The 23,598-nt window shown below is 42.1% G+C and overlaps 1 protein-coding gene across 1 annotated transcript in view; it reads right to left on the bottom strand.

Annotated features, from left to right (window-relative positions):
• Positions 1 to 16,789, bottom strand: part of LOC102372494 (transmembrane protein 178B) — a gene marked incomplete at its 5' end in the record, with an annotated part of 216,055 nt that extends 199,266 nt beyond the window's left edge. The window contains one exon of the mRNA XM_006031815.2: positions 16,676 to 16,789. Coding sequence (XP_006031877.1) covers positions 16,676 to 16,789 — 114 coding nt within the window. The remainder of the gene's footprint in view (positions 1 to 16,675) is intronic.
• Positions 16,790 to 23,598: the final 6,809 nt, after the last annotated feature.

Genomic DNA, 23,598 nt, shown 5'->3' with positions numbered 1-23,598 from the left:
GAGCCTCCTGTGGGGGCTGAGATTTGTCAGAGTGTTTGCTCGTCAGGGTGACAGGCAGGGAAGTGGGTGTGGACGGTGTGATGTTTTCTAGTTTTGGGGTGTCATTTGGGGTGTTTGCTGTTGTTGTCATTTATTATAAGCCATTCTGAGTGTTTCTGGATGGAGTGTGATGTAAATCCAAATAATAACAAAAATTACTGGTCAGTACAAGTTTTAGCACTCCTAGCTTGTTCCAGGGGACTATGGCTAGCACAACTGTTTGTACATTGTGATTAAACGCACTGGCATGGCTATATCTGAGAAGCTTGCCCAATATTTGCCTGCACTTTGTTATTTCTGCTCAGTGCTATCTGTCCTTTGCTGTCACGAAGCACTACATTAATTGTTTCACATTTCTTAAATGAAAAGAAAGCTCATTTCATCATGGGAGCGCTAGTGTCAATTTATTCGCTTTAGAAACCCCCAAGATGTTCTCACCCAACCATGCCTCATTTGGTTTTACTGAGGTAGCAGCAGAAGAAACAAAACAACTAACTTCAAGACAATAGAAAATCACTTTTCATTCCTTTGTAAAGTAAAAGAACTAATGGTAGTCATGACACTTTCTAGCAGTAATATCCCACTTTGGTTGCAAGCTCCTGGGTGCCCCTTTCATGTTTCTTCTGAGGCATTACTGTATGTGAGCAGTATAGACTACAGCTAGGAGACTATCATGTCCCTAATATATATAGTATTGTACATTTTTATAGCTCAATGCTCTAAGTGATTAATGAACCACCAGTATAACTACTTGCTTGCAAATACAGTGTTTGGAAGCAGTTTTATAGTTCCATCTGGTTATAAGTAACATATTGGTACACTCATTCGTGTGATCCTGGGTACACAAATCTCCCTTTGCTTGTACATGATTACTGGTAATATGCACAGGAACTATAACCATGTCCTTTTTGTCCATAAATGGTATGGACATCTTGCCATGAAACAGTACACTGAATGTGAGGTTCATTAGTATAGCACCCTATCTCCTATTGAATTGATCACATTGTGTGATGGCACGTAAGTGTACTAGCCAGCATCCCCATGCTCCAGTATCAATCAGTGCACTAGATGTGATATATTATTGGCAAATGGCAACAGCTGTTTTGTGCCTTGGTACAAATTAGTGTACCGGATGTTGATCAGGACAAAAGTGCATTCCCGTCTCCTTTCCCAGCCCAAACAACTTTGAAACAGATGCATTGGTCTATCAAGGCACAAGTATACCAGCACCCTCATGTCCCTGTATGGTATTACCAAAGAGATGTTGCAGTCCATAAGTTAATAACAAAATAATGAAACTATGCCTTGGTATAATATTCTGAGAACTCAGCACAACAGAAACACAACTGGGTATGAGTATGTTCTGTGTGCTAGTGAAAAAAAGAGTACTCCATGTATGGCACTGTACTGGTAGCTTCCCAAGGCTCTTGGGAATGGGCTTCCAGCAACAGTTCTCCAAGATGCCATGTGTCACCTGGTACCCTAGTTTGGGGAACTGTCCACTAGCTGACGGCATCAAATGTACTTTCACTGCTGTTATGTTTTGTTGTTCAGGCAAAATGAACAGATTGATCTCTATCGATCCAGAGAAAGGCCTGCTTTGTTTGCTCAACCTTTCCTGTCGCTTATCTGGGTTATGCCAAGAGGCTGACACACACAGCCTGAAAAGTAAATTAAAGAAAAGTAATGGGTGAGTGATGCCAAATGCATGCCAGTCTCATCCCCTATCAAGCAGCAGTACAAAAGGAAAAATGACAGAAGTTCCTTGATGCCAAGGGATGTGTTTGGTGTCAAGGTGAGTCTGCAGTGTCTGTGTCAGTGAACAACTGGAACAGCAGAAAGACTCTTCTTACTCACAGAAGGGCATCTTGGCTTCTTATTTGTACTCCTGTAGGCAGCTTCCCCTGGGATTCTCTATTATCATCTGAACTTCTCCCCAGTGCCTATTTGGTCCTCAGCACTGAATCTTTTTTTGAAAGCTCCCATTGCACTTATCCTCCCAGAGTTCGTCAACACTAGTCCATGCCTCCTCAGAAGGATAACATGGTAGCAACACAAGGTACTTTCGCTGTCAGTGCATTGCCACTACACCAGTAGGTCCCAGACTTATGTATCTGGAAGCACATTTTTTCTGTTCATGTCTGTCAGTGTTAAGGAATGAAGGGGTTACAGAGTAGCAATACCCCTGTTTTTGCTGGAAGTACCACCAGGAAACTGCTCAAGGCAAGAGTTTTGTCTTTCTCATTTATCAACATCAGAAAGCTGGAGGGTGTGTGTCTTATTGCTGGTATATGACCTATTCTCCCATTTTCATGCACCCTTTCTAGTATGCCAGCTTCTGATCTTCTTTCTTCCAAGCCACAGTGAAAATGCTGACCTCTTTGGCCTATAGATATTAATTTTTCCCATTGTTTGACACAACACTGAGGTACATAACATGAAACAACCTGGCTGCTCTAAAAAGAAAAGAGTTGCCAGCCAAGAGGTCACCCTGAAGCAAATAAACTGATGACATGTAGTCACTTTTTCCTTGCACCCTTTTCTGATGGACTGTTTCCCCAAAACAGTGATTAAAACAGAGACCTCTACGTGAGCACTTTGGGACCTTTCAGCCCCTTACCCAGTAGATTGGAGAATGTGCTCTTGCTGAAAATCTGTCCTCTCCTTGCCTCTGGGGATGTTTTCTCATGCAGCTGTCAGATGGCTAAGGGAAGACTGTTAATCACAGTATCAGACAAATGAAAGGAGAGGAGATGGACTGGATGATCTAATCCACCTCTGCATCATGGGGATGCTTGCACTGCCATTGCCTGTGCTAAACCTGGTCTGTCAACAAAGAGCTTCAATTAGCAGAGCTGTCAATTCAGCTCCTTCCAGAGCCTCTGACACTTCCAGAGTTTTCCAGGAGGCATTCAACTGAGAAACCGTCCCCCTGCCATGTCAAATATCTTCTGTACTTCTCATCTCTGGTTCTTCATTAGGAAAGACTTTTAGATGACAATTTTGTTTTGTAAAAATGCACTAGCTCCTGCTACTTGAAAACTTGCCTGTTCTTCCCTGAAATCACAATCCCCTAAATGGGATAACATCATAGCCATTTCCATGTCATCAAATAGTGATGTCACAAGCAGGGGATTGGGACTCCAGATGGGGTATAAATGATGGGAGTTTGAATATTTAGGAAACAAAGCTGCTGCTGTCATTCAAAAGTCCTCAGGAACAAAGAACATAGGAGGAGAAATAAAGCAAATACATACAAATCCAGATATGCTGTGCTTAGTAGAAGAGACACCCTTGCTCCTGGAGTCAGCCAGAGGCCAGTTTTGGCCCAGGCATAAGATAAAGTCAGTTAAAGAGAACTGTAGCATGCATTAGCTGTTAGCTGCCCCAAAGAGTTTGCTACCTAGCCAGGAGTACAATAGCACTTCTTTCATCCACCCAGCTGTTCATGTCCCTGTTATGCCTCCTATGATATCTAGCAGTGGATGCTGATCTGACTGCAATGACTTTATTAAATAGCCTAGGTCAGACAGCTGCCCAGTTAGGAAAGCTTTACATCCCTTTCATGCCAAAAGGACCAAAATTCTGGTGCAAAGTAGTATAAATTATTCCAAAAGTTTTTTTTCCCCATAGTTTTCCACACCTGTTTCAAGACAGACCCATTTTTGCGTAATTATGAGTAGTAGATTTTAATGGTTGATTATTGATTCTGGACACTCAAAGAAGACACTTTCATGGACCTGTTTTTCAGAAGGTTCCAGGCACCCACTGTTTTAAGCACCTTAAATCACTACTCACTTGTGAAAACCTTGGCCATTACATCAAGGAGAAAAAAAATCAATAATATATGTAGTCAGTACAATTCTGTAGGCAGTAATCATTCATTTACAAATGACTGGTTTTCTTTTAAATATCTTTATGAACCTGATATTCCTAATAAAAGATTATACAATGGTCCTTTTTAGGAAACATATGGTGTAGCATGTATGACACAAAGAGAAAGCACTGCATGATGTTCACAGCTCGAAAGATCTTAGTTCCATTTCTGGCTTTTCCTGGATGTAGGCATACCACTTACCATCGCTGTCTCTTTGTTTCTGTAAAATAGGTGCAGTAATACCTATGCCATATTAATAAGTCCCCTACCTACCTATTTGCCTCATAGGGGTGTTTGGTGGAGGAATATTTATGAAGTGCTTTAAGATCTGAGGATGGAAAGGTTTTTTACATCTCAATTATACAAATTAACTACAGTACTAATACTAATTACTTTTACGAAAACAAGGATATTGCGGAATACTGGAATATGTCTACTTTCACTTCCTTGGTGTCTAAAAATCAAATTTGCAAAACCTTAGACAGCTGATTTTTTTTTTATTCTGAAAACTACATCATTACATTTTGAACCTACACGTTGATTTCACATCATTTGTATACCCCCTGCCTGCCTCTCACTGCTGATATAAAAGCAGCTTCAGCTTCTTACTTCTTCTTCCCAGCCCTGCAATTCCCCACAGATTCTTTATATGCTATTACTGACTCTCCTATACACTGGCTAAAAGATTATACATTGTGCTGCTTTGGTGGCTAACATCTTTTCTCCATAGCAACACAATCTGACATGAGCGATAATAGGAAAGGTATGGCTGAGTACAAACATGTGATCACAACGCACAGCAGAATGGACCCCAAAGGAAAGACCCTGTTTTAGTGCTTGAGTATATGTGATGAGGGGGATGGAACTAACATGGAGCTAATACACTGCTATAGATATTATCAGATAAATGATAGTATCACTCAGCTGCCTCCATCTCCTACAATTTTAATTAGCCCAACCTTGGAGGAGGAAAAAGAAGACTGGGACCTTACTGAATTATTCACAGTTGTAGTTGTGTATGGCAGAGGAGACCCTCTTATATCAGTAAGTGATATTCTCCCATTGATTTCCCCTCCTCAGGATCCGTAGGTGAGAATTAAGTTTTAAAAAATATCAAAAGATAAGCTAAAAAGCAGAGGGCAAACTGGATGGACACAGAGTGATAGAGATAGAGATGATAGCAATTATATATATATAAATATATATGACAAAGAGAATCAATCAACACTATATACCAATGATGGAAAGACTCATATTAGCTGTCAGAACTGTAGTGATGTGCAGGGGCTCGCATGCTCAGTCTCCATTAAGAATGACTATATCTACGCTGGCCAGATGAGATCTGAGTGACTGAACTGTAAAGTCCCACTGGAGACACCTACAGCTGATTTATGTCCCTGCTTCCCAATTCCCAAACCAGCTGTGACATCAGCTCCTAGAGGTGGGCAAGGCAGAACTTGCATAGCTAAACTATGATGCACACAGGTAATCAAGGATCTTGTGATGAGCACTGCAACAATTCCATCTAGTTCCTCCTGGCCCAGAAGGATTGTCACCTTTGGATGTGAACAAAAACTAAATTACAACAAGCACGGGAGTAGGATACTTGTTTAGAAGTATTTGAAGCATGTAAATGCCAAGAAAAGAAGAGAAATCACTGGGGATGCAACTAAAAGTAAAGCATGAAAGGAAAATTCAGGTTGGATGTAAGGAAAGATCTCTGGAGAGTGAGCACTATTAGGTTGGGGAAGAGTCTTCTCAGGGAAGCATTGGAAATTCCATCACCTGATCATTGAAAAATTGCCTGGACAAAGTACTGAAGAATGTAAGTGTAGGAAATAATTTACAATGACAGTGTCATGGACTAGATGACAAATAGATTCACATGATCCTATGTCTTTCCAATGCTAGATGGAATTCACTACCTGCAAGACCTTCCCTGCATGCCCAATAAATATAAATCCTTTGCCCAAGCTGTACCTTTCTAACACATGTTGAGAGGCAACAGCAGAAGCTTTTCTAGTGATGCTACCTGCAACAGTTTCACAGTGGTTACCAAACAACAGTACTTAGATAGCTATTATTTTAAACACTTTAAAGGGGTCAGATTTCAATTTTGGTTAAACTGGTGTCAACACCATTATATTTCATTGGCTGACATGAAAGTTTGACCCAGCATTTCTACAGACCTTATTATTTCAAGTTCAATACAAGACCTGAGGCTAGCCTACACCGAAATAGATTTGCTGGTATAGTTAGACTGGAAGAGCTTTTGTAGCAAACCCCTTAGTAAAAATACATCTTAAACTGTTAAAAAAAGAGAATGCATTTACTATTATATCTTATACTAGTTCCCCAAACAAAATAAACTATCCTGGCAAATGCACTTTTTCTCCCCTCAGTATATCTACATCTGTACTAGGGCTTTTGCTGGCATAAACATGTAAAAAAAACCCTTAGCCAAAGTTACTATACTGGCAAGTTTTCAGTATAGACATGGCTTTACTAATTTAAGGAAAATGGATCACAGAACTCCATACAAGCTTTAAGGCAACCAGAGATTCATTGACACTTAGCAACCAGAGAGTGAAGAACAACATACAAGACAATTTTCCCCACACTGGAACTAACCAGTGAAGCTGTGATAAGAAAACAGTTTTTTTATTGGCAGATTTTTGGAGAAGTAGTGGCATAATGATTAATTTATAAAATTTATTAGTAGGAATCTAAAGACTACCTCATGTTTAACACTTCCTTTTGTTGTCCAGCCATCAAACATCAATGGGTTAATCTTAGTGCTGCTAAAGTTGAAAACATTATCCTTACCATAGATCCAATGGTAACCACTGAAAATGCAACCGGGGTGGGGGCCGGTGGATATTATAAAAGGATGGAAAACACAATGGTAAAAAACCTTAAGTCATTTGCACTCAGGTTTTGGGTTTTGGCAATGTTAAGAAACCTTAAAGTAGGCAAAATTGCATTTTGCACAAACCACCTGCAATGTAGCAAAATGATGCAACAGTGCATTGGTGTCAATGTGAATTTGCCCTTTGATATGGATTTAAAATTAAAGTTAGCTTAATATAAGAACAGTAATTATAATGGCATTCACTGCATAATAACTATCACAGTCTAAAAATCACCTACATGTTTCAGCTTGAAGCCTTCATTGGGGTCAAAGTCACACTGGCTGATTCAAAGTTTCTAGGCTTCTGTCTCATGATGATTCCTGAGACATTCTATTTGGATTAGAGTATTTCTGTATAAGAGTAGATCATTATAGCCTCATCACCAACATATTCTACTTTAAAGTCTGTCCATTTGCACTGAAGCAAAGTATTTACTTCTCATTAGTAACATGTGTGTGGTGTGTGGCACATAATCACCTTGAAATATTTAACTGACCAGATTTCATCTCACAAACAGCATGTGGAGTTGCATCAGATAGGTATATAAATAGAAGGAACTATAAATCATTACAAAACAGGCATTAACTTGGTATATAAATAAAAAATTATAGAAGTCAGAGATGAAAAAGACCCATTAGACCACCCTGTTTGTTCTTTGCCATGTTCTCACCCTAAGAATGCACAAAGCATCACTCTTGATTAGTCAAGAGACATGGGAGAACACCCATCTCAAGAGAGAGAGAAAGAGTGCACCACATGCATATTAATAAAGCTATATTTTGACTAACTGAATTATTTGAAATGATTAGTGAAGGAATGTCTTACCTGTCAGCATCTTCACACTGCAACAGGAAAAAAAATCTCTAATATTCCTTTCTAGAATATTGCAGATAAGGTTGGGATGAAGAATTGTTGTTTTCAGTCCTGCTTAAATGCTAGAGATCTCCCTAAATGCCCTAAACCTGTTTTTAAGAATGAGACTGAAAAGGTGACTCACTCTTCAATGCTGCGAACCAGCCCAGTCAACTAGGAAGCTCAAAGAAAGAGTATCTACAAATACTGCTAAAAAAATACCATAAAAAACAACCCCCAAACCATAAAACAACTAAAAACAAGTTCTTATGATGGAAGCGTCAGGCCATCTTAGTAAGTGGCCCTACCAGCCCCACCATCCTAAATGGTTCCTCAAAGATTTTGCATTTCCTGAGACACAGGGGGTGCATCTACACATGCAATTAGCACATAGCAATAAAATCCAGTGCAGTTCATGTCAGCGTTTACTGTTCCCAGGAGTAGCAGTTACATGTGCACCCTGGACCGCAGCACATTGAGGCATGGTGGAGCAGTCCCATGCTGTCAAGGGAGTCCAGAGGTTCAGCTCCTGGGGTCAACACGCTGCAGAGGGGCTGACTGGGGCACGAGGATGCTAAAGTGCAGGGTTAGGTGACAGGTGTCCCCGCACTATAACACCCTCTTGCCCAAGTCAGCCAGGCCCAGTCACCATCTACATGTGCATTTCAGTGCACTAAATGACTCTGCCATAAGATAGTACTTGTCCCAGACAGTACTATCCTACAGCAAAGTTAATTAGCTTACTGTGCTCTAATATAGGTGCATGTGTAGACAGTGATGCTTTACTGTAGAACTAATTAGTTAACTCTGCAGTAAAGTGCATGTGTAGATGCACTCAGGGAGTTGCAGAAACAGTGTACCAGCAGGGACTAGTTGTTCCTGAAAATGAGTTCACAGACAAAAACACTATTCATTTGGGATGGGAATTGCAGCCACGTAACTGCTCCTGAGAGAAAGAACAGCAGGAAAGACAGGGGAATCCTGTGTGTATTTCAGAATAGACCTGGGTGCGAAAATACACTTTTATATCATATGTGGCAATAAGAAGAAAACCAAGAAAAAAACCTGCAAGCAGAAACTCACATGGAGGGAGATTATAAGAAGAAAGTTTTCCACTATGCCCTGATCACTAGAAATGGGATGAGTTTTAGGAAATCAAGAACATCAGACCTCCAAAGTCTGTGAGCATCTGCTAATATTTGTATTGGTTTGTCTCTCCCAATTTTAGCAAATAATGCATTTGGATTGCCATTGCCTCGTCAGCTGCTTGGCATTAAGTGGTATGGTAATGTCACACTTTGGGGCATATCTCAATTTGGATATTCAGTTAAAACTTTAAAAAGAACAGATCTCTTTTGGAAGTAGAAAGAGGGAATAAAGGGATGTGGGAAAAGTAGGAAATGAGAGGACAAGAGAAAGATGGAGCTTGACTATTTCACCTACCCATGAACACTACTTTCAATTATATCCCAAAAATAAAGTAAGTCAAAAATTCTCTAGGGTCAGCACTTACTACAGACACTACAATGAAATATTTATCATTGCTTTTAAAAATACCAGGCAGGGTCAGCCCACTGGCCTACTGGTGCTGCTAATGCATTTCCAAGCAGAAGATCAGAACCTGTCTACCAACCTCAGCATCTTGCTCCAGGGGCTGGGGAGGCCTGTCAAAGTGTTTAGCTCCCAAGGAGCAGGAAGGGGAGCTTCATGTCTTTTCCCTTGTGATGCTTGCTGGGTTGTGCATCAGCATCACAGACAAGCCTTCCTTTTTCCCCAATTATTTCAGTGGCATTTAAGTATTTTATTATGTTTATTACAAAGCCTTAAATGGGAAAATAATTATCAATAATAATATGCCAGCAATGTGAACTTCAAAACATGCTTGTTTGTAAAGCACTTTGAGATCCCAGCATGGAAGATGCTATATTAATAAAAGTATTAGCATTATCACACTGTTGTATTCATTCCTCATCTTCCCCTGATGCTTGTGCCTCTGTCCAACATCACAGGCTTCTGCTTTTCACATCACAATTTGTTTTCATGCCAATTGCTTTGAAGATACCACAAATACAGGACAATTAAGAACTCAGCCAGTGTAGAAGCAGCTGTCATTCCAATTAACATGCCAAAGCATAATGGTTCCTTTGCTACTGTCAACAGAGTTGGGCACATCAAAACTCTACAATCACTTCTAGTGTCCTCAGTAATCATGATCAGGGAGGGGCAAGAAATATGCAAGGGAGATGCCATAGTGCCAGAACTGTTTCCAAATAAACAGAGTAAGCTAAACATTTTCCAGAAATCAGCAGCGACTTCTTTGTGAGTTGGTTCTCTCTCAGGCAGTCCGGTGACACCATTTCTACCCAAGCTGCGCAGGGAAGGGAGATCAGTTTCCATAGCAATTCCACTTTGTGCCCAGATGTAGCATGTGCCACATGTTCCAGAACACAACGCACAGCTGCTCATCCATCACTGTTAAAGGGAAAGGCCTAGGTGACAACGGCTAGCCTGATGGAGAAGAGGCAACAATTTCTCTCTCTTTACAGCCAAGTTTAATCCTAAAGACAAACTAGCTTATATCAGGAAAGTCAGGTTTAAAGATACAGAGATGTATCTAACATGGAAGACGGTGGAGCTCTGTGAAACAGAAGACTAGGGATCTTTGGAGAGAAGGAAGCATTTTTCATCCACTTCTGATCTCTGTGCCTACGATGAGAGCCCTGGAAAGGGCCATTGGCCTGTGTTTTGTATTACAAACAGGCTGGGTATTGCATAGCTTTTGTCTATTGCTCCTGCTATCTTCATGTGGGCAGGAGCAGGTGGGAGGGTTGTTTTTCATTTCCATGAAGTAAAAATGATGTTATCCAGGAACATGTGGAGGATTTTGTTTCCTTTCAAACTTGTTAGACAGCAATACCTTCCTGCAGGGAAGGGGCCTCCTGAAGGCCCTATTTGTCTTCCCCTCCCCCTCTCAGAAGGCAGAAGACTTTCCTGTACTTCCTTACCAAAATAAGTAGTCAGCTAGTGTAGATACAATTCTTCCCCACTGCTGCCCTCCTCCCTTTCCTGCATGGTTTGGCTACCTGCTTTCCTCAAAGTGGATCTGGGCACAAGTGACAGCTAGTGGTTCAAGTTCAGGGCTAAGAATCAGAAGATCTGGATTCTCTTTTTTTTTCTGACAATTCCCTGCATGGCCTTGGCTAAGTCAGTTAACCTGGTCCATCTCAGTTTTTCCATCTGCAAAACGGGGAGTGATCACACTCACAGGGTTGATGTGAAGCTAAATTAATTAATATTTACAAACAGATTTTGGGACTCTCAGGTGGAAATGTTTTGTCAAAAGCAGTTGTTCTGGGCTCATTTGTGGAACTGGATTAACATATGGACATTCAGGAGTAGTCATAATCATACTTGACCAAACTGAGGGCCATGTTTTCAAAGGTATTTAGGCTCCTAAAGATTCAAATAGGCCCTAAAGAGGATAGCAAAAAGAGTCTAATGCAGGTACCTAACTTCTATTGTAAACCAGATGAATTTAGTCATATTTGCAAGCATATTTGTAAATTCCAGCGGGCACCTGTTTGCATCATTAGGTGCCTAAATACCTGTGACAATCTCATCCTAATTCTCCATCTGATTGAGTATCCTGGCTTCAGCAATGACAAACATCCAAATACTGCAAAGGAACAAAACAGTTCCTAAATTGTCTGTTGTTTATCACATTTTCAAAAAAGTGGGGATGCCTTCCTACATTCTTTCTGATGCTTTCACTGTCACTCTAGTCAGCTGGCACTTGTTTCTTTTTCTGTGAAGCACAGCCACAGAACTAGCTGCTGTGCCCCAAATCCAAACAAAATAAAGTATACTCATTGCCATTCAATTTTGCCAGTATAACTGCACATAAACTATGCTATAGGTGTCAACAATCCAGCCCACAGGCCAAATCTGGCCCAAGGAGCCCTATCAACCAGCGCTTGGTATAGCCCTGTGCCCAGAGTTGACCCACATGCTGCATATGGGTGTTGAACCAGCCGTAAGCACTGGGCCTGGATGTGAACTGCACACAACGCTCACTCCGGCCGGCCAAAGACCCTCACTGATCATGATGCCTGTGTGGGGTCAGCCTGGGACATGCACATGTGGTACCTGCTCCAGCTGGTCGGGACCCAGGCCACACACAATCCCCCACCTTGGCCTCTCTGGGGCAGGCTCTGCATGCAGTGTGGGTCCCAAACTAGCTGGAGTGGGTCCCAAACTAGCTGGAGTGCCACTGCATGTGGCACACATCCCAGAATGGCTCCACATGGGCACCACATGTGGCATAGTCCCAGACCAACCAAAATGCTGGATCCAGCATGCGAGGGAAGGGGGGTGATCCAGCCTCAGTGCATTTGTATGCTGTTCCCCACAGTTTTCTTTTCAATGTGCTCCATCTAGCTGCACTGGCAAAACTTTCTAGAGCAGGGGTGTCAAATTCATCTGGCTTCATGGGCTGGATAAGTGGTGCGGAGCTGGTCCATGGGCCAGATAAATGGCATGAAGCTGGATCATCTCCCTTCCCTCACAGGCTGGATCCAGCCTCATGTCATTTATCTGGCCCATGGACCACACCACTCATCCAGTCCTTGAGGCCAGATGGATTTGACACCCCTGCACTAGAAAGTTTTCCTAGTGCAGCTAGATGGAGCACATCAAAAAGAAAACTGGGGAACAGCATAAAAATGCATTGACTCTGATATCCAAGCAAATAGCACAGGACTTACTGCCTTGATTGGATTATCTATTTTCAGACTTAATTCAATAAAAACCTCATTTTTAAAAATTTAGATGAAATTGCCGAAGATCCTTAGAATCTTCTGACACAAAAATTCAAGACTGACTTACTATGCAGTAGAGCAACAGGGGGGCATGCCAGAAATTCACCCTGCACCCACCCAAGTGCCACTCCAATCCCCTTCCCCTGCCTGATCTGCTGCTCTGCTTTCTGCTTCCTTCCCCGTGCTCCCTGCCCTGTTTTGCTATTTGCTTCCTGCCCTCTCTGCCACTGCTGCCTGTCCCCTCCCTGATCTGCCATGTGCCACACAGAGAGGCTGCCCACGCCACTTCTGGCACCCATGGTACAGACTGGACAACCATGCAGTAGACACTGCTTTGGCCATAGCGTAATATTTAGGAAATGCACTTACAATATCTTGGCCTTATCAGCATATTTGCATTTCCCAGAAAGAGACAGCTGTGCATGCTAAATTTGTTGGACACAATGTTCTTTTCCTTCCCTCTTCCCTTCCTCTCCCAACTCATACAGATATTAGTTTTGTCTAATTATATGAATATTTATTGCTTGATGAGAGAGAACTGGCATACCTACAGTCACCCTTCCCTCCATCCCTATTTAAACCAGAGACTATTGAGAGGAACTGACTGTAAAGAAGTAAAGTCCTATTTCCCCAGCTCTTGCTGCCACAGGCAATCAATTTGGAGCAAAGGTTCCATCTTGAAAATGTCAAACAGAATGAGAAAAAGCTAAAATCAAAACTGCTAAAGTCCATTCCAGCCATTCCTCTGGGCCCAGCCTCTCCCCTGGATTCTTCTGGTGCATTGCTGAAAGGACAGCTAGAGGACAGCTCTGCTGTGCTGACTGGTGTCACTAAGGTCTCCTGCCTCACGTTAGTGATCATTCTTCCACCCACTCCCACACTTGAGAAGTAGCTTAGCGGAGCAGCAATTTTGACTGTTGGTCTGAGAAAGAACAAGCCATGGGACATCAGTAGGGGTCTTGCTGTCTCTCACTTCCCCACTTAACAGCCTGTTAGGAAGCCAAGCAGAACTGTAGCAAAGGCAACAGACTTACCTCCTAGTTTCCTTCCTAGCTCCAGCTAAGCAATCTGCTTCCTATGTGTGGGGAAAGGGAAACCATTGCTACAGAGACACAGAGGTGACAAGGGGAAGCAGCAACTTCAGCTAGGGGTCACCTCCGTTTTGGAGAAGGGGTAGTGGTGAACAGGAACGGGGTGAGGTGCTACTGAACTATATACCCTTTCCCAGTTCCCCCCTCCACCCCGTGTAGCCATAGAATGGGTAGCCCAAAGAGAGAAATAGCTCAAATCTCTCTCCATGCAGCACTGGCACTCTCCCTTCACTCTTGCTGGGAAGGATCAGCACTGAAAATAGGAGGGGAGTTACACCTTCAAGTCTCATCTTCTGTAGGCTTTTCTACTCAGTATTAATCGTTGTGATAGTATCAAAGACACGAAACCAGATCAGCATCAACAGTTCATTTCTCCATAGTCATCTGATTACAACCACTTCTGGCCTCAACTGTCCTGAACTGGACTGAAGCCATGGACAGAGAAGCAATGGCATACTTGTTTTGTTCACCACAAAATATAATTTGGTTTCTGCTGGCTGTAGCTACTAACCCCCCCACCCCAAATACAAAAACCCTACCTTGGATTCCTTTGTTCTGGATGTGCACAGCTACAACTGGCATACAAATACATGCTATTTCTTGAGTGAGTCCAGCTGGGTTGAGAGAAGTGGATCTATTAAAATGAAAAATGTCCAGAAATATCTTCAGCAGCTGGAATAACTATAGCCCGGCCCACAACTGGAGGTGGTGATGTGGATGAAACAAGGTGTACAACCCACTGTCCATGGGTGAGAGGGATGGGTAGGAAGGTCTGTGCATGAAACCTTACCATGAAGTCCTCTGAAATTAAGACCATCTAGAACAGACAGAAGATTGCTAATGAAGCTAGCCTTATCCACTACCATCTTTTAAAACTAAAAGATGGCACACAAAAGCACATCTAACTTAAAATAGTAAATATAAGTGTGGCATGAGTTCATTTTTAAGCACACATGTCAGACTACAGTGGCTAAACCCCACAAATCCAATACTTTGCAATCTAAAGACACAGCACAAGGCCAGCTGACATACGGAAAACACAGCATTGTCTGGGTGTTTCTCTCCAAACTTGCCTTTGCAAAGATGGACAGAATCACATCTCTGTCTTATACAACGACCTACCTACACTCATCTGACTCATGAAGAAGCAGGAAAATTTAGGTCAGAAATATGTGTGCACACCCACATACTCAGTGCACCTTCCACAGTGAGGAAATAAACAACAGCTTTGCCCCGAAAGTGCCGCGGACCAAATCGGATATGTAAATGTATGAGCACACTGTATCTAGACTGCCACTTCAGAGACTGCAGAACATGCTGCTAAAGATTGCAATCAGCTGCTGACACTTTGCATTTCCCCCACAGAGCTCAGCACTAGGAGGAGGAGGGGAGAAACATGCCAAGGGACCAACAAGGCTGAACATGGCAGCAATTACGCTTAAATCGAAATAAAATCCATGTATGCCTTTGCAACACCCAATAATGCAAAACACTGCTTATTTAAAGATACATGTTCTGTAAAGAAAAAAAAACCAGACAGGAATTCCTTCATTAATTAGTAAGATGCACAGGGAGTGATGACATTAAACAGTCATTATTGCTCAGAAGAGAGGGGAAGGGAACCTCCAAAGTACAAAACACACAGCCCAACACATTTTTCTTATGATCACCTGAAACCCAGTTTTACAACTGTTTTTTTTACAGAGGAACAAAGTTAGAGTAACAAAGACACTGCACCTTTTAAAGGTAAAAGTCAGTAACCTGTTCAGAATGAAGTGCTGAGCATCCTCGATTTAAGGGGCACTGAGAGCAACTCAGTACTTTGCAGGACTGACTCTTACTGCTTTATCTGGAGCAGAATGGGTACATACTTGCTTTCACTTAGCAAATTGAATTTAATAAATTAATTCAGAAGCACACATTCCCACCAATATACATATTCGATAATACTGTTAGCAGCTTTTAAAGAGGAGGAGAAATTCAGTAAGGCCCTCAAAAATTTCCTTAATATTTGTCCAGACTTGACTGTCTGGACCCTGAAGCATCACTGACCAAAATCTCAGACGAGGTCTGGCCTTAGGAACATGAGAAACAAACTGTTTCACTGAGCTGTGCCCTCCCTAAGGCTATGAAGAGCATTAAAAAATAACAGCGACATCTGTGCCACTGTGGAAGGGGCTTCCATTTGTAAGACTGCCAGGGGCCTCACTTGTTTCTCATCAGTTGATTCCAACATGAGTTGTGGGGACTCAGTCCCTTTCAGAATCTCACCTCAAAGTCATCATCCATCACTTCTGCTCCCTGTTAATTTCAAACAGCTGCTTGCTGCTTTCACAGAGGCAGAGGAGTGAAGGGCATCCAATCTCCTCTAGGGGTAGGTCAGTCCTTCCCAAAACCCTGTCTTGTGCCATCTTCCCTCTCATTTAAAATCCTAACACTTTCATTTTGTCAGAGAAAATGCTTATCCACCGCCAAGGCCATAAGGAAGAAAATCTCTAAGGCCAGCTGTGCATGTCAAGACAACTCCATCCCTGTCATTTTTTATTGCTTTGGCAACTGCTACAAGTTGGTGGCCAGTGGCCACAATTATCAGCAGAAGCCAAAATCCATCCCTGAGTCTGTAAGGAGCAGCATTCCTCTTACTACTCTCAGAGGAGAGAGGTGTCATTGCCGCCCAGGAGTTGCAAAACCCAGAACTTTCTGCTATGGACATCTCCTAAATTCTGCTGGAAGCCTGAAATGCTGCAACAGCATGAAATGCATGGAGAAATATTCAAATGCAGAAGATTTTATTGAATTAGAAATTACAGCATTGATTTTGTTATTCGTTGTCAGATTTAATTCAATATTAATCTCTGTGTATGAATGTTTAACCTCCCCCCACACACATTTTCATGCTGATGCAGAATTTCTAGTCAGTGATAGAAATATACAGAGCCAGGGATATGTGCAGCAAATCGATCTACCTGCACATGAGCAAAGGCCTCTGTCACGGTAGTCTGTAAAAACCCAGTTCATGTTTACTGCTTGCCACCCCCTTTCGTCTGAGCACAAGGAGAAAGGAAGAAGGCAGCTTGAAACACTTACGAAGGGCGTGCCACTCGTCCTGGCGGATCGTCTTGGTGATGTTGTAGGTGAGGTTCTTGGGAATTGTCGCTGAGGAGTAGTGGTACTTGATATATGTGCACTGATCAATTGCTCCTGGAAAAGGCAAAAAGGAAAAGCAATTAAATATTGTTACCCAAAAGCAACATGACCTCCTATCCATGTTCCAAACTGAGGTCTGCTGCCAGATAACAAACACTTAGATACAAATGTATTCCTCACATCACTCCACTGAATCCAATAGGGTTGCTAGGTCTGTCTTTGGCCCCTTTACAGCTATCCCCTTTAGCATTATACAAAGCACATTTTTTATCTTTCCTTCATTAAGAAAAAATGTAGTGCAGCCTATGTAAAATAAGAACTTTTATGAAAAACAATCTTCACATGATTTTCTCCCCTGAAGAGAGAAAGGGAAAAAAGAGAGAACCACCTGTGACAGATACTTGCCATATCACTTAGCTCCCCTCTGGAAGGGACACAAACACCATTGTTATGGGAATGGTAGAACCAGAATAGGACAAAATAGAAACTGACACAGCAATGCATGCCAACCAAAAAGGACAAACTTCAGATGTAAACATGGATGGAAGAACTAGTATAGTACTCCCTTTATTTTGTGTCTGAAATTTCCCATATTGGCTACAGAAGATAGAGGTCTATGATACCACTTTGTTTGTTTTAATGGTGACATTATATACTCGTCTTCAGTCATTCCCCTCTCCCCACAATAATTTTCACTCTGTATTTCAATTTCCTAAGATATCCCTCAATGAAAGGAATGCCCATAGGAGCATGGTTGCTTCCCATAAATGATGGCTTATGCTGGTTCAGGGATGTCAGGATGGTTGCAAAGCCAGAAGGGTTTCCTATAGCTCTTTCTCCAGCACCCTCCCTAACATTATTTCTTCAGAGCATCTTGCTAAGCAATAAGGGTCTAAGTCACAGCCCACTGTAGTCAAGTTTATATTTATGTTGATGGGCTTTTGATCTGGTGTTTAAGAAATAAGCAGATTATTTTCAGTTTGACTGGTCATGCGCTGTCTTCTACAGGGAGCTAGCTCTTATTTCTTTGATACATAGCAGATGATGGATGTGTTTATGTATTAAAATACATAAAATGATACATTAAATATAATAAATACAGCTATAAACTACATATACATAAAACAAATGAAAAAGTTGGCAGGTGATGTCAAGAGGCCTACCTCCCAGTTCCAAAGGGTTAAACGTGCTTTCATTTCTCTAGAAATGTAGGTTTTAAGCTGCCTTAGGTCATAAAACATTACTTGGCACAAAGTGAAACAACACACTATGAATTCACAGTGTGAGTACAGCATTATGCAACAAAATTATTAGTTACAACCCAGACTGTTAGCATCTTCCAAAGTTAGTGCAGCACAAACATTGGAGGTCCTCATTGTTTGCTTTTCTTAAGTGTTCTTAGCATTCTGCCTTTGACAGCAATTAGATTAGACAAAGCCAAATATTATAGAGAAAAAGGCAAAATATTTACATATGTATCCGCCTGCCCTGACAGCGTGATGGGCTTCTGCGTGTGCCTGCACCATCTGGGCACCAAATGTACGCCCAGAATTAAAGTTTCGAATCAAGAATAGTATTTAAAAAAAGAAAGCTAGCGTAGAAAGAGCTAAAAAGAATTAAAATTGCAACTTTCTTGGTAATTAGCTTAACATCTCCTTGCTGCTTTAGAAAATTACTCTGCCCACTTTTGTTCAGCTACCTTCATGGATTGGAAACTTTGGCACAAAGATGGAAAATCCTTATTTGTCAGGATTTAATATTTAGGGTACTGGATACCTATTCAGAGACATGAATTATCTCAAGGAACACAAATCCTGGAAAAATTAATTACTGGTACATTATTTAGTATTTTTAAGACAATACAACCATTACAAAAAGAGCAGGTACTGCAAAGCACTGACTTCAAGTGAGATGCAAAGCACTTTTAAGTCCTAATGCAATGAGAGGTGAGCACTCTCAGCATCTCGCAAGGACTGCTCATCACCATGCAACAAGGGAGAGATTATGGCCTCAGTTTAGGATGGAATTTAAGCACATACGTAAGTCCCCGTAGTTTTATGGAACTTCAGTAAAGGTTTAAATGCTGTCCTGAATAGGGCATAGGGCTTTCCTGAAATAAGGCCTGTGCCAAGTGTTTAATAGATAATTGAAAGAGAGCATTTGTGGTAAAAAGAAACTCTCAAGAATGGTGAAGCAAGAAGAAACATGTTTCTCCTGGTGGGATTATCTGGGCATATTCCACCTAATCAATTCCCCACTATTACAGGTGTCTTAGGAATTGGCAGCTTCTTGGTCTTTTCTGTTGTCTGCCCATGGCGCACAATAGTTTAGTCTTCTAGGGCATCTATACACATGCTCTGGGAGTGAGCGCTTTAATTAGAGAGGCTTTGAGGGCTGCTCTATTTAAAGCGCCTGGAGCATCTCATGTATCAGTGTCCCCACACTTCAAAATGGCAGTGGGGGCACTCTATCTAAAGCCTGTTTGGCGAGCTTTAGAAAAAGTGCCCCCACCATTTTGAAGTGTGGGGACACTGATACATGAGATGCAGAGGCTGGCTGGAGCATGGTGATTACGCGATTGAGTAATTAATTAACTGATTAATGAATAATCAATTAATCAAGTAATCGAGTCTGTTCCAATGCACTGCAATTACAGCACTTCAGAGCAGCCTCCGCACTCATGTATAGGCACCCCTAAAGACTGAAATGCTTTGGTCTGACTCAAGGTATTAGGTTCAATCCAGGGGTACCTGGGTGAAATGTAACGCTTGATATATACAGGAGGTCAGACAAGATGATCTGATGATCCCTTTTGTGTTTAAAGCCCATGAAACTGTCCTTCTGTGGTCACTAAATTTAATAGTCAGGAGATGCAGTTCAGAACAGCACTTGTTTAACTTTGAAGCACTTGATTCATTTCAGGCAATAGGAAGTGGCCACTGGTGGAGCATGTTCCCTGTAGAAGAGGTGTGACTGTCTTTGTCTAGTGACTATTGCTGTCAGACAAGGGCAGATAGGCTGTAATGGGAAATACTCCACTCTTCCATAAACTCCTCAATTCTAACCACATTGTACTATAGCCAGAGATGTAAACTCAGGCTCATGTTCTAAGATTGTTTGCCACTGGAGTCACTGCTGTAGTCAGTAGAAAAGTAATATTAAACAACTGGTGCCAGAAGAGAATCAGCATCTGAAAATTTGGGAAAGGGCATCCCTTTGCCCAAGATCCTCCACAACCATAAACAAAAGGATGACTAATTAATATTAAGTGTTTTATGGAAGAGACTGCTACTTCCCCTCCTTACAGAGAAGGGCTCACTCCTAGTATAAAACAAAACAAAACCAAAAAAACCTTATGTCTTCAGAGCCCTCCTACAGTGCCCTGGGAGAACATCAGTCATTACAGTTGGGACCCAGAATTACTCCTGAAAAATCCCTGCACTCTTGAGGGTGTGCACTTGTGGTCTCCTCTCTTTAGAGAAAACAAAAGAGAGTTAACCCCCTTTTTTCCATTTGATCAGTGGGGTGTCTCTCCGCATGATTACACTGACACAAGAGATTCAATATTACTGAAACCATGGAGTTTTGCCTTTAGCACAGGTGACTGGGGCCTGGATTTGTGGAGAAGATCATACTGACCATTATCTTGTTGATAGCCACTGTGAACAGCATGGCTGGCCACCAAATGTGGCTAAACAACTGTTACATCAGAGGAGAAATACATCCATTACTCCCCTTACAGAGAGGAATTTTCTGCTGGCATACATCCAAAGGAAGTCAGATGCCCCTCTCATTCCTCAAGCAAAGTAAAGTGCCAGGAAGGGGGCATGCCAAGGGCAAAGCCAGGCCGGAGGGATGGCAGGGCACAGCAAAGCTCTGTTCCTCTATGGTAGCACACATCATTTACAGCAGCTAGGCTGTTCTGATTGATTCCAGGGCTAGGCTGGTGTAGGCTCAGGCAGCTGTAACTCACTGCATCACAGTACTTTCTTCTGTAATAAGAGCTGAGATACAGGATAAAATAGAACTCAAGGGCCTCAGAGGCATCATCACCCAATACAGTTATTACATTCATTTTTATTCATGCCGTGTTTCTCTTATCACTCTGCTCACATGGCTCACTTCCACTCCCATTCTCCACAGAGCCTTGGTCCCCACTAACAGCTAATAGCTCCCTCTCTTCACCCAAGAGAACCACCACACCACAATATGGCAGTGATACTCTTTGGCTTTCCTCACCCTCTCTTCCATTTCCAAAGTGCTTTTCCAATATTGTGGTCTTGGTTCAGGTGTTCATTACCCTGCATCCCCACCACATGGCCAGCATGTTGAGTGCTGCCCTTGCTGGCAGTCCTAGCAAAGGATGGGCATGGGGAGTAACTAGTCCCTCACCCCATGAAGCAGGTAAATAAAAGATGCGGGACCCATTAGTAAGGAAGCTGACAGCTTCTGCCCTTGTTATGCAGACCTATAGATTACTTTAGTCTCGAGGACTGCTAGGCTGGTATCCATTTTTTTCTTTAAAAAAATGAAAATATTTCACATCATACACCTGTCCCAACATACAGTCTTTCCCTTTAGCTGAGAAGTGTTAGAAAGTTGAAAACTTTATCAGACATTTGGTCACATTGGTTCTGATGATTTGGCCTCAAAAGTACCTAGGAGACTCTGATCTGCATAGTCAGGTTGACCGTTCTAGAGGCAGTTTCACAGATTCATGTGGTCTGACATCCTGCATAGCACAGGCCATAACTAACTGTCTGACAGTTGCATGACAGAAGGTTCTGCTTCAGAAAGCAACCTCCCAAGGTGGTAAGAAAATGGTGATAGTTGGTGAGAACAACAAAATGAATGTCAATTTGCAGTCACTGACCCAGATGTCATCTTTGTTATAGCTCAGATGAAGAAAGGTCAAGGTAGCCTTCAAGGTTGTTGTTTTATGATGGTATTTACTGAATCCTCCTCATCCCAGCATAGCTTGGAGGATTCTCCAGTGTTCCCCATTGTCAGGACTGCATGTTATGGAAAGCATCTTTAAGAGTCAGGAAAGGGTTAATCTGGCACTCATTAATGGCTTCCTTCAATTGTCAGAGGAACTCTTAGTTCCAACCTCCTTTCCCTGGGTTCTGATTTCAGATTGGGATCTGGCTTTCAGCCTCTGGTTCCTGATCCATTTGCTTTATAGACGCTGGTATAGACCTTTGGTACCTGACTTTGGCTCAGTTTTTTGAATTTGCCTCTTGGTCTCACCCATGGCATTGGAATCTCAGATTACTGGGCTCTGGTTTGTGCCCTCTGCCTGGCATTTGCTGATATGCCAGGGCCCTTAGCTCTAGCCACTCTGGTCAGCTTCCCTAACAGTACCCAAGAGAAGCAGAAGTGAAGGAAAACAGGTTCAAAAGATAATAGCCCCCACTCTTGTATCTAAAGGAGAATTTAATTTTATTCATTGTAGGCTGCCAGCCACTTGGAGGGTGGGACCTCAAAAGACATGAGTTTGGAGTCTTCCCACTTCCTCCCCTCTTTTGTTTCACCTTTGTAGTTCTTTCCACTTTGCTTCCAAATAAAGAGCACCACAGATCCACTAGTGCAGGGGAAATTTTTAAGATAGTGGTTGTCTGGGGACAGGAAGGAGACTCATAAAAAATTAGTGAGGGGAACTAGGTATAGCCATACAGAGAGATTCAGAAGATAGATATATTTCAAGGACATACAGAAAGTGTCAGAACCGCTTTTCATGGTCCTGTTTCTTAAGTACTACACAAGCACAACTAGCAAACGTGAAAGTATTCGGCTGGTGAAAGAATGAATATTCCATCCATGATAGGAGAAGCAGCCAAGTATCAGACCAAGCTCTGAATTTGCATTGGAAAATGATGAGCTCACACTTTTTCTCAAGGGACCAGGGGAAGGGGCTGGCAGAGAAGCAGGAGCAAACAGGACAGTTATGAAACACGTCTTTTATTTCAGCTATTAATAACTGTCCCCAGGCCATAGGGTGCTGGAGAGGGAAACATCCATTTACTTTTGTGTTAATCTTCATGTCCAGCTATTTACATGTTAGGGAGGTGGGGGAAACTGAAGAGGTTTAAAGGGATGAAAATTATTTATGCCTGCATGTTTGGAGATGAAAATTAAATGATCAATAAAGAGTCACTGAGACAGCAATTGCTAGTAAAGACTCATTGATATTTCAACAGCTCAGCGAACCAGGCTAAATCTTAGCCTTTCCAGCCGGAACAGGCTATGTATGCATGGTGGCGCCTTGTAAGCAGAATGAGATGAGGCAGAGCCAGAGTTTGGCCTGGTTCTATAGTTTCCGAATATCAGATGGAAAGCCATGTTCACAGATTGATAGAGCCATCTCATTCCATGAGCAGCTCCTATGTAATTACAGGGTTGATTACAAGCTCTAGGCTTTTTACTGGCTCCTAAACATACAGACAGTCTCTTTGCTGATCTTGCAGCATAGCCCTTCTGCATCTGCGCACACCAAGTCCAATTCCTCTTGCATCTATGTTACTTCTATACCAGACTAAATCAACTGGTTCCAAAATGAGTTACTCCAGATGCATTTCTCTAGTTTAGGGTACCACCAGGCAGATGTGGGGTGGCTGGAAATGCTGGGCCAGGTCTTTATAACATAATACATATAGATCCACTGATGTTACTGATTTACACTTAATGAGAATCTGGCCCACTGTGTGTAATGGAATTTCCCTGGAAATATTTACTCTCTTCTGCTCCAAGATGTAAAACTGCCTTTCCCTCTAGTCTGTTCCTCCGTCTGCTGAGAAAGAGGGATTCACACTTTCCTCTTCAGGTCTCCAGACTGCTAGTTTATGACAGCTCCACAAAGTAGC

Source organism: Alligator sinensis, unplaced genomic scaffold (assembly GCF_000455745.1).
Source record: "Alligator sinensis unplaced genomic scaffold, ASM45574v1 scaffold585_1, whole genome shotgun sequence".
In the NCBI taxonomy this organism is placed as follows: Eukaryota; Metazoa; Chordata; order Crocodylia; family Alligatoridae; genus Alligator; species Alligator sinensis.
Note: the sequence above shows the minus strand (reverse complement) of the source record. Positions and strands in the feature narration are given on the sequence as shown.